The sequence below is a fragment of the Ictidomys tridecemlineatus genome, chromosome 11 (assembly GCF_052094955.1).
Source record: "Ictidomys tridecemlineatus isolate mIctTri1 chromosome 11, mIctTri1.hap1, whole genome shotgun sequence".
Lineage (NCBI taxonomy): Eukaryota > Metazoa > Chordata > Mammalia > Rodentia > Sciuridae > Ictidomys > Ictidomys tridecemlineatus.
In genome coordinates, this window is record NC_135487.1 from 96,161,340 (window position 1) to 96,177,893 (window position 16,554).

At 43.7% G+C, this 16,554-nt stretch overlaps 1 protein-coding gene across 1 annotated transcript in view; it reads left to right on the forward strand.

The window, feature by feature from the left end:
- Positions 1-11,398: 11,398 nt before the first annotated feature.
- LOC144368614 (uncharacterized) overlaps positions 11,399-16,554 on the forward strand; it is a 100,756-nt gene continuing 95,600 nt past the window's right edge. The window contains exons 1-2 of the mRNA XM_078027792.1: positions 11,399-11,528; positions 11,560-12,443. Coding sequence (XP_077883918.1) covers positions 11,399-11,528; positions 11,560-12,443 — 1,014 coding nt within the window. The remainder of the gene's footprint in view (positions 11,529-11,559; positions 12,444-16,554) is intronic.

Genomic DNA, 16,554 nt, shown 5'->3' on the forward strand with positions numbered 1-16,554 from the left:
AAGTCCCAGGTAACGTGGGACCCACTGTTAAAAAGCGGGAAGCTCCTCTGTAAAGAGAGGGCACTACATCTTATAGCAATTGCACTCTGAATTTTTGTTCTCTTTCTGTGTATGTTCGTTTTGTTTTGTGTACTTTCACTTTCGATTTCTGTGTTTTCTTGTGTTGCGTCATGGGTGCCGTGACTTCAAGTCCACATCTTCTGGCCTTAGATGGCCTTTTACGTTCCAAGGGACTGGAAGTCAAACGTAGTACCTTAGAGAAATTTTTACAGAGGGTAGATACAGCTGCACCATGGTTTGCATTTTCAGGCAGCCTCACTACACCCAGCTGGGATAAATTAGGCAAAGACCTTGACTTTGCTCGTGAGCAGGGCATGCTAGAGGGCGGGGTGATACCCCTCTGGAAGATGGTCCGTAGTTGTCTTACGGATGGCCGATGCCAAGAAGCTCTTGTTAAAGGGCAGGAGGTTTTAGAACAATTACATGAGGAAAAATCAGAAACAACAGAGAGCGAAGTGTCTCAGGAAGAGGGGAGTGTGCGGGGCGTGGAGAACGGGAGGAGACTGTATCCAGATCTCAGTGTGCTGCGCACGCCCCCATGCGAAAGTGGGTCAGAGGCAGAAGACGCTGAGGAGGAGGAGATAAGAACGCCGTCCCGGCAGTTAGGGAGTTTAGGTACAGGGAACAGAGATAAGCAAGGGCTCGGGAACGGGCGGCCTCCCGATCCGCCTCCGTATGGCGGGGGTGTTTCGGGACAAAGTTTCCACGCCCAAACATGGAGGGCTGTTAACGCTGAGATGGGTCTTGCTTATCCAGTTTTTCAGGATGATAATAGGGGAAGATTTCATGAGCCTTTGGATTTCAAGATTGTAAAGACCCTGGCGGAGTCTGTGCGCGCTTATGGGGTTGATGCCGCCTTTACACTAACTCAGGTGGAGAATCTGTCCAGATACTGCATGACTCCCTCTGATTGGGCTAGCCTCGTTCGGGCTTGCGTCTCCCCAGGCAAATATCTGGACTGGAGAGCATTTGTGCTAGAGGGCACAGCAGAGCAAGCCGCCCAAAATCATACAGCAGGACACCCCCATTGGGACAGGGACATGCTTTTGGGGCAAGGGAGATTTGCTAATCAACAGACAGGATTTCCTCCTGAAGTATATGACCAGATTAATAATATTTGCATTCGGGCATGGAAATCACTACCTAATAGAGGAGAGGTGTCTGGTAACCTGACTAAAATTATACAAGGCCCTACAGAACCCTTTTCAGATTTTGTAGCAAGGATGGTGGATGCTGCTGGAAAAATTTTTGGAGATCCCGATAGAGCCATGCCCCTTATCAAGCAATTGGTTTTTGAGCAATGCACCAAAGAATGTAAAACAGCGATTACTCCTTATAAAAATAAAGGCATAGAGGCATGGATGAAGGTGTGTAGAGAGCATGGAGGACCTTTAACTAATGCAGGTCTTGCAGCTGCTGTCCTTCGGGTTACAAAAAGGGGCGGTTCTGGTGCCGGAACATGCTTCCGTTGTGGTCAGCCTGGTCATCTCAAGCGTGAATGTCCCAAAAAAGACAATTTCAATGGACCTCCCCATGGTGGCTTTTCCAATGGCCCTCGTTTACCGGGGTTGTGTCCAAAATGTAAAAAGGGGAAGCATTGGGCAAGAGAGTGTAGATCAGTGAGGGACATCCATGGGCAGCCTATTTTAACTGGGTCAAAAAACGGCTGGAGGGGCCCTCGACCCCAGGGCCCGCAAATATATGGGGCAATGGAGAATGTCACACCCGAACCCGAGACATGGCCATCTCTACGCCATCCCATGAGACGCGGAGAGCCACTACAGGTGCAGCGGGATTGGACCTCTGTTCCACCTCCAGACTCGTATTAACACCTAAGATGGGAGTCCAGTTGGTAGAAACTGAGTTCAAAGGGCCTTTACCACCTGGCACTGTGGGCTTATTGATTGGACGTGCTTCCTCTATTTTACAAGGTCTTCATGTTTTTCCCAGAGTCATAAGCCCTGATACAGTGGGGACAGTAAAAGTCATGGTGGAAGCCCCAAGAGGCATTGTGTCTATCTCCCCAGGGGATCAGATTGCTCAATTACTAATTTTGCCTAGTTTACATAACCACTTCCCGGCTGACTCACGGTCACGGATGGGAAGTGAGATTGGTAGCACTGGAGGGAATTGTATCTATTTGTCACTGGGTATGAGCAACCGCCCCACCTTGGAATTAACCATAGAGGGTAAATCTATTGTGGGACTGCTGAATACAGGAGCAGACCGTAGTATTATAGCCCTTAAAGACTGGTCTAAGGGATGGCCAGTACAGACTTCTGATCAATCCTTAAGGGGACTTGGATATGCCCAAGCTCCTCAAATTAGCTGCAGACATCTATCCTGGAAGGACCTAGAGGGACATAGTGGTGCCTTTCAACCTTATGTGCTTGATTTACCTATTTCTTTATGGGGCCGTGATCTGATGGAAGACATGGGGTTCACCCTTAGTAATAACTATTCCCTAATGTCTCAAAAGATTATGCAAAATATGGGGTATAGGCCAGGTCTAGGACTAGGAAAACATCTACAGGGGCGTAAACACCCTGTGCAAGGTCATCAAAAACTTGACAGATTTGGTCTGGGTTTTTCATAGGGGCCGCTGGGGCTCAAATACCCATAACTTGGCTCACCGAGGAGCCTGTTTGGGTGCCTCAGTGGCCCCTTCCCTCGGCTAAACTGGCAGCAGCCCATGACCTAGTTAAAGAACAACTTGACTTGGGCCACATTCAACATTCTACTTCTCCATGGAATACTCCCATATTTCTCATTAAGAAAAAATCAGGGAAGTGGCGCCTACTGCATGATTTACGAGCAGTTAATGCTCAAATGCAACTTATGGGGCCCATTCAAAGAGGGCTGCCGCTGCTTTCCTCTGTTCCTCAGGGCTGGCATATCATTGCTATTGACATTAAAGACTGCTTCTTTTCTATTCCTTTGCATCCTAAGGACTCACAGCGTTTTGCCTTCACCCTTCCCTCGTGTAATCACGAGGAACCAGATCAAAGGTTTGAGTGGGTTGTTTTACCACAGGGAATGTCTAACAGTCCTACGATTTGTCAGATGTATGTAGGGAAGGCACTCACACCTCTCAGACAACAATATCCTTCCATTAAGATTATTCATTATATGGATGATGTATTATTGGCAGCCAAATTACAACAGTCAGTTAATGAGGCCTATAAAGACTTGGTGAAGTTGTTAGCTCAGTATGGATTACATATTGCACCTGAGAAGGTTCAAACAGGGGATTCTATTAAGTATTTGGGAGCAACGATTGGATATGACATGTTAAAACCACAAAAAGTTACTATAAGAACTCAAGATCTCCAGACTCTAAATGATTTTCAAAAACTGTTGGGAGATATTAATTGGATAAGAGGTTATTTACATATTCCTAATATTGTGCTCCAGCCTTTGCATGCTATTCTTAAGGGTGATCCAGATCTTACTTCCCCTCGTACCCTCACTAAAGAGGCCAGAGCGGCCCTTATAAAAGTAGAAGAAGCTATACAACATGCTACTCTATGCAGGCTCCAGAGTGATAAACCTTTCCAGTTATGTGTGCTTGCCACTATGCAGCAGCCTACTGGAGTACTGTAGCAAGATGGGCCTTTACTATGGATCAACCCACATGTATCCCCAGGAAAATCTTTAGAATACTATCCTGATGGTGTTGCAGCGTTAGCACTTAGAGGGATTCAACAGAGCCTTCAATTTTTTGGACAAGCACCTTTTTCTCTTATCATACCCTATTCTAAAGCTCAAATTAATGTTTTGTGTGCTACTCTAGACAACTGGGCCATTCTATGTTGCTCGTTTCAAGGGGATATTGATAATCATTACCCTTCTCATCCATTACTCCATTTTGTTAAAGAGCATCCTCTCATTTTCCCTAGAGTAACTTCGCCCACTCCAATTCCGGGGGCTGTTAATATTTTTACTGATGGCTCTAAGTCTGGAATGGGAGCTTATGTGATTAATGACTCTCCCCCTGTCCAGCATCAATTTGCTCCTGGAAATCCACAATGGGTAGAACTGGAAATTGTCATTGAAGTTTTTAAACAGTGTTCTTTTCCTTTCAATCTCATTTCGGACTCCATCTATGTGGTGCAGGCACTCAAAATTCTGGAGGCTGTAGGAACTATTAGTGACACCCATGCTGTGTCTGCTTACTTTAATCAGCTTCAACAGCTTATCCGTAGCCGTACTGCCCCCTTCTATCCAATGCACATTCGGGCTCACACCTCTCTTCCTGGCCCGTTATCACAGGGTAATGCCTGTGCTGACTCGGCAACTAGAAGCCAGTTGGTATGCTTGGCCTCCTCCTTAGAAGAAGCTAAATTGTTTCACCACAACTTTCATGTCAATGCTATGACACTGCGCAGACGTTTTTCCATCTCCAGAGCAGATGCTCGTCAGATAGTATTACAATGTCCCCATTGTGTCACATTTCTTCATCCTCCTACTTATGGTGTAAACCCACGAGGATTGAAGCCATTGGTCGTCTGGCAAATGGACGTAACTCACGTGCCTGACTTTGGTAACCTCAAATATGTACATGTTTCTATTGACACATACTCTGGAATTATTCATGCTTCTGCTTTATCTGGAGAAAAGGCACGTAATGTTATTACTCATTGCTTAGAGGCATGGGCAGCATGGGGTGCACCTGCATCCCTTAAGACTGATAATGGACCTGCTTATACGGGCAGACAGTTTACATCTTTTTGTTCTACTATGGGAGTACAACTTGCTCATGGGTTGCCTTACAATCCTCAAGGGCAAGGCATTGTTGAACGTGCCCACTGCACCTTAAAAGAAACCTTAGAAAAACAAAAAGGGGGATTAAGAGTTGACCACACTCCTAAAGAACGCCTGTCCTTAGCTCTTTTTACCATTAATTTTTTGAATTTGGATATTCATGGCCGCTCTGCAGCCGATAGACATGTGTCCCCTCAGCCCTCTGTGACTGGCTATGTTAAGTGGAAGGATGTTCTTACGGGCCAATGGAACGGCCCTGACCCCGTGCTGACATGGGCACGAGGATCTGTATGTTTTTTTCCCCAGGATCGCACGGAGCCGCTGTGGATCCCTGAACGCCTGACAAGAAGAGTCTCGAGATCTACTAACCAGCAGCAGGAGGTGCCACAACAGTCCCATGATGAGGAGCTTCATTCTGATGAGTGCTCTGGCTCTGATGCTGGTGCCAACGGTACAGATGACACCAATGCAGTGGTGGGCAGTGGCACGGGCATGGCCAATGCCAATGCCAGTTCATAGTAATTCTAGTGTCCTCCCCACTCTTTTTTCTACCTCATGTGAGATGTCTGCTCCTTGTACCTCTCCTAGAGGGGACATGGAAAATATTTTTAATCAGTCTCAAGTTAATCTCACAGGAGTTTTTTGTTTCAGTCTTGGAAACACTAATTGTATTAGCCTTAAGACCAAAAATTTGACTAACTGGGAGGACCCATTGCGGTCCAGTCGAGTCTTAGGGAGTATTCTCAGTGCTGTATTGAGCCAAGTAGTTTCAGGGAAGCAATCAGGCTTAGGGACCCCTGCAACTAGCTCTGTTTTAAACATAACTACTTTAGCTATTATCTCCGAGGTATTAATCCCAATGCCTCCTTCTTCTAATAGTACTTGCTATGCCACTCATTTCAAGGCCTCTCCTTACTGTACCCCTAATTTTGGTTTTCCCCCGACATTTATGCCTTGTCAGGATCATTCTTGGGAGAAACATCAAGTTGCTAAAGGTTTCTCCTTTTCCCCCCCTCTGAAGAGATATGTTTACAACTTTAACAACAATGCCAACTCCTCTTCAGGAACAGGTTGGTCCTGGTTTCAATGGCTCATTTCCAATGAGAAGGGGGCTTCAGCCAATATTTCCGCATTGGCTCAATTACTAGGAGCCAAAAGTTGGCTGGCTAATGTTTCTGGCACTACTAAGGAGAGTGAACGAGGTAATAGGCTTACATCTGTTTCGTTCAACTCTCTGTTACATTATGCCACATTGCCTCATGCAATGGTCTGTATCCAATCCCTGTTCCTGTTCCTTTTAGCTAATCACACCTCATTGGGGATGCTGGATTGTTCTATTATTACCTGTTTCTTATCTGAGTGTTGGAATGGTTCTTGGACTGTAGCAGTAATTATGAAAATTCCAACTTTTGTCCCAATCCCAGTCACTGCGGATCCAGATAAATTTCCTATTGTAGAGCTACTTAGAGTCCGCAGAGATTTTGGAATCACAGCAGCTATAGTGACAGCCGTGGCGGCATCTGCTGCTGCAGCAGTTACGGCCAAAGTAGCCATGGCCAGTCAAGTACAAACTGCTGCCACTATTAATCAAGTTGTTCAACAAACGTCCACTATACTTGAATCACAAAATGCGATTAATCAACATATTTTGTCAGGGATTTTAGCTACCAACCAAAGAATAGATTTTCTTCAAGCTCAGGTAGAGGAATTGGCTGACCTAGTACTTTTAGGCTGCATTGACCAACGTGCACATTTATGTATAACCTCTGTCAGATTTAATGATTCCAGGAATGCTTCCCACATCATTGGTGGATATCTGGCCGGAAATTGGTCCATGGAAGCGGAAGACATGATCCAGTCTCAACTAACCCAGATAGCTGTCTTGAATAGTACCCGTGTCGATCCCGTGTCGATCTCGTGACTCTGGGTCAATTCACCAATTGGATATCTTCTGCTTTTTCCTTTTTTAAAGAGTGGGTGGGAGTAGGCATTTTTGGTGCACTGTGTTGTTTTGGTATGTTCCTCTGTTTGTGGTTTCTCTGTCACCTTAAAGCTCGTAGTGCTCAAGATAAGGCTATGATCATACAAGCTCTTGCTGCTTTAGAAACTGGCAACTCGCCACAGGTCTGGCTTGCGCATCTTAAGCACTAAACTTCTGACATGGTCATTGCACCCCAAGTTATTATAACATTGCACTGGGATTGACATGTCTTTCCTCGTTATTCTCTTAGTGTCAGAAAGCCCTTGCACTCTGCCGGTCTTGCTACCATTGCACGCAGATGGGTTTCTACACTAGTGCCTTTGACATGGTCGTTGCACCCCAAGTTATTATAACATTGCACTGGGTACGACATGTCCTTCTTTTGTCTTTCTCTTAGTGCTGGAAAGCCCTTGCACTCTGCGGGTCTTGTTGCCATTGCACGCAGAAGGGTTTCCACACTGGTCTTTATCTATCACTTTACAGTCCGTGCCTTTCTTTCAGGGTGCTGCCAACTTGTTTGTAGTTGTACTTCTGCATGGCCACAGTTCAACCTCAGATATTCCCTCTTACTCACCATCGTCACGATACAGGATGCGAAGCAAGGCACTGCACTTGAGTGATCCATTGAGAAGAGGGACCTCAAGGGGAGCATGTCCTACTGCATGCGGGTTTGACGTGTCTCCACCCTGCCCCACGAAAAAGGCGTCGGCTGATATGGTGTCAGATCTGGGAAAGGCGCCCCCTGGAGCTGGCCCATACTATGCAGCCACTTCTGCACAGTGGGATAGGACCTCTACTCTCGCCTGTATTGTCTTAGTGAAACAAAAAGGGGGAGCTGTGGTGAGCCGTTCCTGTGGACTGTGGTCGCCATTACATGATGGCGCTGGCTCCGCTGTGGTCTGTGAAGGACAACTCCATATCAGAGAGAGTTGGCGTATTGTCAACTCCTTATCAGAGAAAGTTGGCGTGTTGTTTTCTAGCACCCTGTGAGAAGGGTCCACGTGGCAGCTTCGCATTGGGGTTCGTGGTGCTTTATTAAGGCTGGGAGGGGCATCCAATTATTATTCCGGGGAGTAGAAGAATTATTAGAAGAATATCAAGGGCCTGAATAAACTGCTGAAAGAAGATTCCTGAGTCGCGTCTTCCTTGCGGGCAAGGGGGGTCGCGACAATTTCCTCCACTATACAGATGAGAAAACTGAGATACACAGAATCAAGAATACAGGTTTCAGCTCAGAAACCAAGTTCCTAGCCATTACACTCTTCTATTAAAGTATAGGTATTTCACAAGGGGTACCTTGTGGGGCTGGAGGAGGGAGGTAAGGAACTGACATCTGCTCATTTTGCAACTAACAAAGAAAAATAAGCCTTTTTTTTTTAAACTTGTGCCCCAAATGAACACTTATTTCAGTTTTTACTCTGAGGGCATTCTTAAATATAGGCATATTCAAGCACTCCTCTGCCCACACTGAGGTCTTAGTCTAAGTGCAGTTTTCCATGAGTGACCAGGCTAAAGGGCCAGGGAAAGCAACAAAGAGAGTGAAGGTGAGAAGGTGAGAGGTGCTAAGCCAGGGGCACCTCCCAGTCCACCACCCACGCTACCCTGCCTACTACAACAAGCTAGAACAAAGAGAAAACCACCCTCAAAAAGAAACCCTCCACTGAATCACGGCTAGTAAAGTGCTGAGAATGTAGCCTCCAATGTGGGAAACCCTCTGATATGCACTCCACAAGCTCTAAGAAGGATGGGCAGGATCCCCTTTCCCACCAAAAAAGGGCTCAAACTGCAGCTCCCCTTTATCACTTTGCCACCGGTGTCTCAAATGATCACCTGAGATCCTTTGGTTCTGAGGACATATTTCATCCATGGATCTCATTTGCCAATTAACTGCATACAGACTTGTAGAACCAAAACCTCTTCTACTTGGCTTGAACTTAAAACATTATTATGTTGACTTTTTTTTGGTCTTTGCTTCTTTGTTTTTCTTGATTAAAAGAATGTAAGGAGTCAAGAAAATATGTCTGAGCAGTTCCCAGACTCCCCAGCTGCCCCACTGCCCCAGCAGAAGGCCTTGTACAGAGTAGAAAAATCAATGAATGAGTGATTGATTTCTATGCAAAAGCAAGTCAGATCTTTGAACATGCAGCTTTGGGAAATTAGACCTCTAAGAAGGCAGGCTCTTAGTTTTCTTTGTGCATGCTTGGCTAATCTACCATTTCTTCCTCAAATAATTAAATGAGTTTTACTGAGGTGGCTCCAAAATTCTGATACAAAATATGCCATATGGAACACAGTGTTATAGGCACCTGCCTCACTGAACATATTTATTTTCCACTCATTTCACCACCTCCTACCCTATTGTGTTCACACAATAAAGCTGCTCTGTTATCTCTCCTGCTAGCACCATTGCCCAGTGATGTTCAACACACCCACATTTTTCAGGAATTTCACAATTAATGTCTGGAATGTGTTTTGGATTATTCTTCAAAGGATGATATAGTTGTGCTAAGATGAACTAAGTATTTTTTTCCCATCTCCCATTCATCATTCTTTAGCCTACCCACTCATTATCTTTTTAAGGCCATGTATGTTTTTTAATCAAACCCTCCAACTTCATAATGCCTGTACCCTGTATCGCCAAGCTGTTCACTTGTTCACATGGACAATTAGTCCTTAATAAGCAAGCCACAAAAATCATAGAAATCTGCACCAATCACTGAACTCTCTTATAAATGCATACAATGCTCATAGTTTTAGGATCTTCAGACAGCTTTCTTTACAAATTAGCCTGACTGCTCACTACTGTAGTACCAACCTACTGGGTGTAGACTTCCTGGTGACTGTAAACATGAGTATAGACATCTCAAAACTGGCAATTTTTTTCCTTGTGGTACTATGCAATTCACCTGTCCTTTGACAAGTGTTTCTAGTGACAGGACTCCTCAGAAGCATGGAGGACTTACAAGCCTAAGAAAGCAAAGGTCAAAGAGTCCTGTCATTTGTTTATGTGCACTGAATAGTGGGCCACTGGATGTTTTGTCAATATTTACTTTTGGAAGAAACTAATTATTTCTTTGTTTACGTGTACTGGTTTCTCTTCCCGTACCCTGTTAACATAACTTTATACACCTTCAGCTTGCTTTTTTCTCCAGCATTCAAGAGTACACACTACCCAAAGACTTTTGAGATGGAAAATGAAGTCTATTACTCAAAAACAAAGTCTAGACTGCTGCTGGGTTTATAAATTTTTCTAAATCTAGAAGTATTAAACTTTGCCCCTCTTCTTCCTTATTTAATTGGTAAAAGTTAAAATTCATGAGCTCAGTCAGGTTAGGATTTTGCAAGGGGCAGCAGGAAGACTTGCCAATGGATAAAAACAGGAAAAGGAACTTCAAGCCCCCAGGGACCAGAGAGCACTTTTTAGACAGAGAGTGAGAGAAAACTTTGGATACTTGGCTTCATTCTCAATTTTTCAAGTAAACTTGGTCAAGAAGAATTATAATTATTAAATCGAAATTTACTTAATAACATTCTAAACTATGCTGAGAAGAAATTTTATGTACATCTTGCGTGATTCATAGCACATAACTCATCACATTAGTCTTTCAGAAAACTATATTTTTCTATAGGCTTATTTTCTATGGAGGGGACTCTTCATTCATTTATACCATGTACTTTCATTGAGAGCTCACAATGGAACAGCTGCCTTAAAAACCGAAGGCACTGAGCCACAGGTTGAATATGTGCACTGAATAGTTGGTCACTCGATGTGCATTCCAGACCATGATTTATCTAACTCATTTTGTGAAATGCAGTTACAAACATTATCCCTGGCCCCAACACCAGTATGGGAGTAATGCAAAAATTATTGCAAGATAGCAAACAGCAATGTAACTTGTATTTAAATCATGACATCAAAACCAGGTAAGTTAGTCCTAACACTTCTGTATCATTTAGTATGTTCTAAGTTTTCAAAAGAGTTTTCATTAACAGATACAACTAGTAGGGGTCATTTTAGTGCAAAAATTGCAGCATGAGAGACCTTAACATGAATAAAATGTCAATTCTTAATGTTAGTTATGATAATCCACATACATGAATTTCTGAATGAAAATGGAAACTGAGGGAAACACTGGCCATTGAGAAATTTCTTCCTAAGTAACACAAACAAATCAGAAAAAAACGTCTGAACATTCAAAAAATCAGTGACATGTAAAGACCTCTCCAATTCCTAGAAGAAAAGGTTACTCTTGCATTTTATGCTTTCTATAAATACTGTAGCAATATGCAAATCTTTGGAATTTTAAACATACAGTTGAAAATGTCTGTCTCCATCCAATGATTAGATCAGGCCATCCAATGATTAGGTCCATGATTAGATTAGATCAGTCTTTACTTCAGTTTCATGGATTTAGAATGCAACTTGATTGCTGCTTTTAGAATTGTTAAAAAAAAAAAAATTGCCTGAGCACACAGCTGTGGTGACTGAAAACAGGCCTGATAAATGAAAAGTGCTTCCAAAGAACACTGAGATACAACCATGTCAAGAAATACTTCTAGGCATTTTCAAGGCTAACACCAAGTGCCGCCGCCATGCACCTGCAGCCCGCGGTCCTCGCAGCCCCCATTGGGGCCCCCGGGTCGCGCCTCCCCTTGAGGGGCATGGCCCCCGCTTCTCCTGCAGGCCGCGCCAACCGGGAGCCCACTAGCATTGGCGCCAGCGGCAGCGGTGGCTTCCCCTCCTCTTCCTCCAGGGAGGGAGGGCGGGGAGAAAGTAAAAAGAAGTTTCCTCCTGGCAGCTCCGGTTCAACCCAAACTTCTGGCTGCGGTGGTGGCTGCTCTCAGCTCCAGCCTGGGCTGGCGGCGCCTCCTCCTTCTCCTCTTCCTAGATGACCAGCCTGTCCCAGCCTCCCGAGCCACCAAGTGGTTGTGGTGGCTCAGCAGAAGGTCTGAGGCGTCGGCTCTGCGTGTCCAGCTCGCCTCATTTCCAAGCGGCTCCTTGGGGCCCTGGTTTATGGCTCGAGCCTCCACCGCGTGGGCAGCGCCCTCCCCCATCCTACCTCATTCCCCAGACCTCGCCACCCCCCTTGCGTCGCTCGCCGCTCATTGGCTACCCCCACACCCCTCTCGGCCGGGCTTGCCCCCTCCCCTTTCTCCTCCTCCCGCTAGGGCGGCCGGGCCCTTCCTCCCTCGCTCGCCTCCTCCTCTTTTCCCCCCCTTCTCCTCTCGCTCCCGGAGCCAGGGACACCTAGAGCCTTCCCTGCGGAAGCGCTACTGCTCTGACCCTGACACAGCGAATGTGCTGCTTCTCTGCTTGCCTTGGTTCTGGCGCACCCAGCGAACTGGGAGAATCAGCGCAACCTCAGCGCCCGCCAGCACAGTGGCCACCGCGGCTAGCCTAGGAGCACCCGGGGCCAGAAGGCTACGCCGGGGCCAGGCAGTTTTCAGTTCGGAGACCCCAGAATCTCCTGGCCAGGGCGATTGCTGTAATCTCCGCTGGGCACCCGCTGAAGCGAACCTCAGGAAAGGGAAGCAAATGCATGGCAGCTTCGCAAACTGGACAAGAATCCATCTTCCACTGGAGCTGGGACTAGACTTTGTAAAAGATTACGTAATGGAGTCTCCAGAGAAGCTGCTGGTGAGTTAATTAAGTGTTTTAAATGCTCTAGGTAAATATTCCCCCAGGGTTGGGAGGACTGTTGGGGATGACTGTAGTTTAAGTTGAATTTTAACTATCCACTTCATGTTTTGTCGCTCTGCTGTCTGTGCCAAGGTACTGTATTATAGGCGGGGGTAACTGCAAAGTAACAGCTGAATCTTTGTCAAATCAAATTTCACAGTTTGATTCAAAAGGGTTATGAACTCCCATTTTTACCCCGTATACAGATTGCTGAATCACATCAGTTACATCAATTTCATTTCCATTGATTTACATATTGCCATTCTAGTGTCTGATGAATTCTGCTCTCTATCCTATTCTTTACTATCCCCCTCCCCTCACCTCACCTCCCCTCTTCTCTCTCTCAACCCCCTCTACTGTAAAACACTTCTTCCTCTTGTATTATTCTTTCCTTACGCCTAACTTCCTCTTGTATGTAATTTTGTATAACCCTGAGGATCACCATCCCTTTCCATGCAATTTCCATTCTCTCTCCCTTTCCCTCCCCCCTCTCATCCCTATTAATGTTGATCTTCTTCTCCTGCTCTTCGTCCCTACTCTGTCCTTAGTTACTCCCCTTATATCAAAGAAGTCATTTGGCATTTGTTTTTTAAGGATTGGCTAGCTTCACTTAGCATAATCTGCTCTAATGTCATCCATTTCCCTCCGAATTCTATGATTTTGTCGTTTCTTAATGCAGAGTAATACTCCATTGTGTATAAATGCCACATTTTTTTTATCCATTCATCTATTGAAGGGCATCTAGGTTGGTTCTACAATCTTGCTATCGTGAATTGTGCTGCTATGAACATCAATGTAGCAGTGTCCCTGTAGCATGCTCTTATTAGGTCTTTGGGGAATAGACCGAGAAGGAGAATAGCTGGGTCAAATGGTGGTTCCATTCCCAGCTTTCCAAGAAATCTCCATACTGCTTTCCAAATTGGCTGCACCAATTTGCAGTCCCACCAACAATGAACAAGTGTACCCTTTTCCCCACATCCTCACCAACACTTGTTGTTATTTGACTTCATAATGGCTGCCATTCTTACTGGAGTGAGATGGTATCTTAGGGTGGTTTTGATTTGCATTTCTCTGACTGCTAGCAATGTTGAGCATTTTTTCATGTACTTATTGATTGATTGTATGTCCTCCTCTGAGAAGTGTCTGTTCAGGTCCTTGGCCCATTTGTTGATTGGGTTATTTGTTGTCTTTTTGTCTAATTTTTTGAGTTCTTTGTATACTCTGGATATTAGGGCTCTATCTGAAGTGTGAGGAGTAAAGATTTGTTCCCAGGATGTAGGCTCCCTATTTACCTCTTTTATTGTTTCTTTTGCTGAGAAAAAAACTTTTTAGTTTGAGTAAGTCCCATTTGTTAATTCTAGTTGTTAACTCTTGCGCTATGGGTGTCCTATTGAGGAATTTGGAGCCCGACCCCACGGTATGTAGATCATAGCCAACTTTTTCTTCTATCAGACGCCGTGTCTCTGTTTTGATATCAAGCTCCTTGATTCATTTTGAGTTAACTTTTGTGCATGGCGAGAAAAAGAGATTCAGTTTCTTTTTGATGCAAATGGATTTCCAGTTTTCCCAGCACCATTTGTTGAAGATGCTATCCTTCCTCCATTGCATGCTTTTAGCCCCTTTATCAAATATAAGATAGTTGTAGTTTTGTGGATTGGTTTCTGTGTCCTCTATTCTTTACCATTGGTCCACCCGCCTGTTTTGGTACCAGTACCATGCTGTTTTTGTTACTATTGCTCTGTAGTATAGTTTGAAGTCTGGTATCGCTATCCTACTTGATTCACACTTCCTGCTTAGCATTGTTTTTGCTATTCTGGGTCTTTTATTATTCCATATGAACTTCATGATTGTTTTATCTATTTCTACAAGAAATGCTGTTGGGATTTTGATTGGCATTGCATTGAACTTATAGAGAACTTTTGGTAATATCGCCATTTTGATGATGTTAGTTCGGCCAATCCATGAACAGGGTATATTATTCCATCTTCTAAGGTCTTCTTCTATATCTTTCTTTAGGGTTCTGTAGTTTTCATTGTATAAGTCTTTCACATCTTTTGTTAGGTTGATTCCCAAGTATTTTATTTTTTGGGGGGATATTGTGAATGGAGTAGTTGTCCTCATTTCCATTTCAGAGGATTTGTCACTTATATACAGGAATGCATTTGATTTATGCGTGTCGATCTTATATCCTGCCACTTTGCTGTGTGTCTATAATTGATGGGATGAGAATCAATGATTGTTCTGGAAGTTACCCACCATTTACAGGAAGATGTGTACTAGGGTAAATAAAATTAATTAACTGATAGAAAGTGACTTGGATCAGTATGGGGATGGGAGTTCTGATCTTGTGACAAGTATGAAGTGGGCATGGATGGTGATCCTCTAATTCAAGATGGTCTGGCAGCAGAAACCTGAAATCCTGACTGAAAATCCTGACTAATGATCCAAAAGTTAATAGAAGCAGTGTAAAGAGAAAGGAAACAATGATACCTTTGAAATCTTCTGTTTGTGGAACAAATTTATACTTATGATTAATATTTTGGTTTAACCACATTAATCCTCAACCAAAAAAATCAAAGTTACCAGTGGAATGTTCTCCCATTTCTGCCATCAGAAAACTATAAGCATGTCTTCAATCACATTCCTTTATTCTGAAGAAAGGAAAGGACTCACTAGTCTCTAGTCTATAGTCTCTTATCACTGATTATTAGGGAGTCATAGAAAATTTGTTCAACATTGAAAAGGGGGAGAAAGTACCCCATCTTCCAAGAGAGTTTAAAGGTCTGTGGAAGAGAATTAGTTTCCAGGGATATTGTAGAGACAATTCCTGCAATGGTGTAGGGTTCAGGTTAGATGATCTTCAAAGACCCTCATACCCTAGGGTCCCATAATAGGTATTAAGTGGTAAAATCATTTAAAACATGCCAGGTTTTTTACTAGCAAAATCAAAAAATAAAACACACAACTCTGTTAAATACTAAGTTGTTTCTTGTTACCCAGCAAGGCACCCACACTTCTCTATGGGATTTGCCAACAAACTGTCATCATTGTACTGTGTTAAAAGGCTGCTTTCACTCTTGGAGAGGAGGTTATCTGTATTTCTGTCTAAATGCAAGTATAAAAACATTATTAAAATGTAGCAAAAAACATGTAAGACTAAACAGGAGAAGCCAAGGTCAGATGATGGAAAAAAAAAGGCAAATGTGAGAGAACAACTATCATTTAAAAAAGGGTGGTAATGATTATTGCCAAAGTTTTGCTTTTTTGTTATTTGTGATATTCCTCTGTTAAAATCAATGTATTAAGGATTGAGACAGCTACAGATTGAGCACATGCAAGGGACAACATGGAGGTTGGTATTTATCCTTAATGGGCCTTCAGAGTCAGAACCACCTGTAAGGTAGATAGACACAATATGAGAAAGGCTGACTTCTCAAAGGAATTCTAGTCAAGGTTAGCAAAAACTAAAGAGAGTCTTAAGATTAAGATGGATGTATCAGCGCAAAAGAATCAAGTTACAAATGGTTCGTTTTTGCCATATAATTCATAGTTATAGAAACAAAGGAAAAAAGATTTCTTGAAGTTTCCTAGTGGCAAATGAGAAATCTGCAAGGGCCTGGTAGCTTATTTGAAACAGTATGTGAATGAGGAGCTCAGTTAAGCTTTTTTCTTCTCTGGGATTCTGCAGAGACCAGAAGCTGAGGCTCAAACACAAAATGTTTCCCTCATCTTCAGAAGCCAGATTAGAGGTACAGAAACAAGTTAGGTGAACCCAATATATCGACAGTAGGATGTCATATGAGGAAGTGGACTGGGAAGGATTACATGGACCCTGAATGGCATGTACATCTAACAATTAGAGCCATGCATAGAAAGTGGCTTAATACCTCTTTCTTTAGGAAGCCTCCTGGAGTTCATTCTCTTCTCTGTTTGACAATATTTTGTAAGCACCTCTGCTTATAGCATTTATGATTTTATTTTATCAGTAGTTCTTTAAGTAACCCTGAACCAAGTTAGACTGTCAGCTCATTGGAGGGGGTGGAATTTAGGAATGCATGATGCATGAATG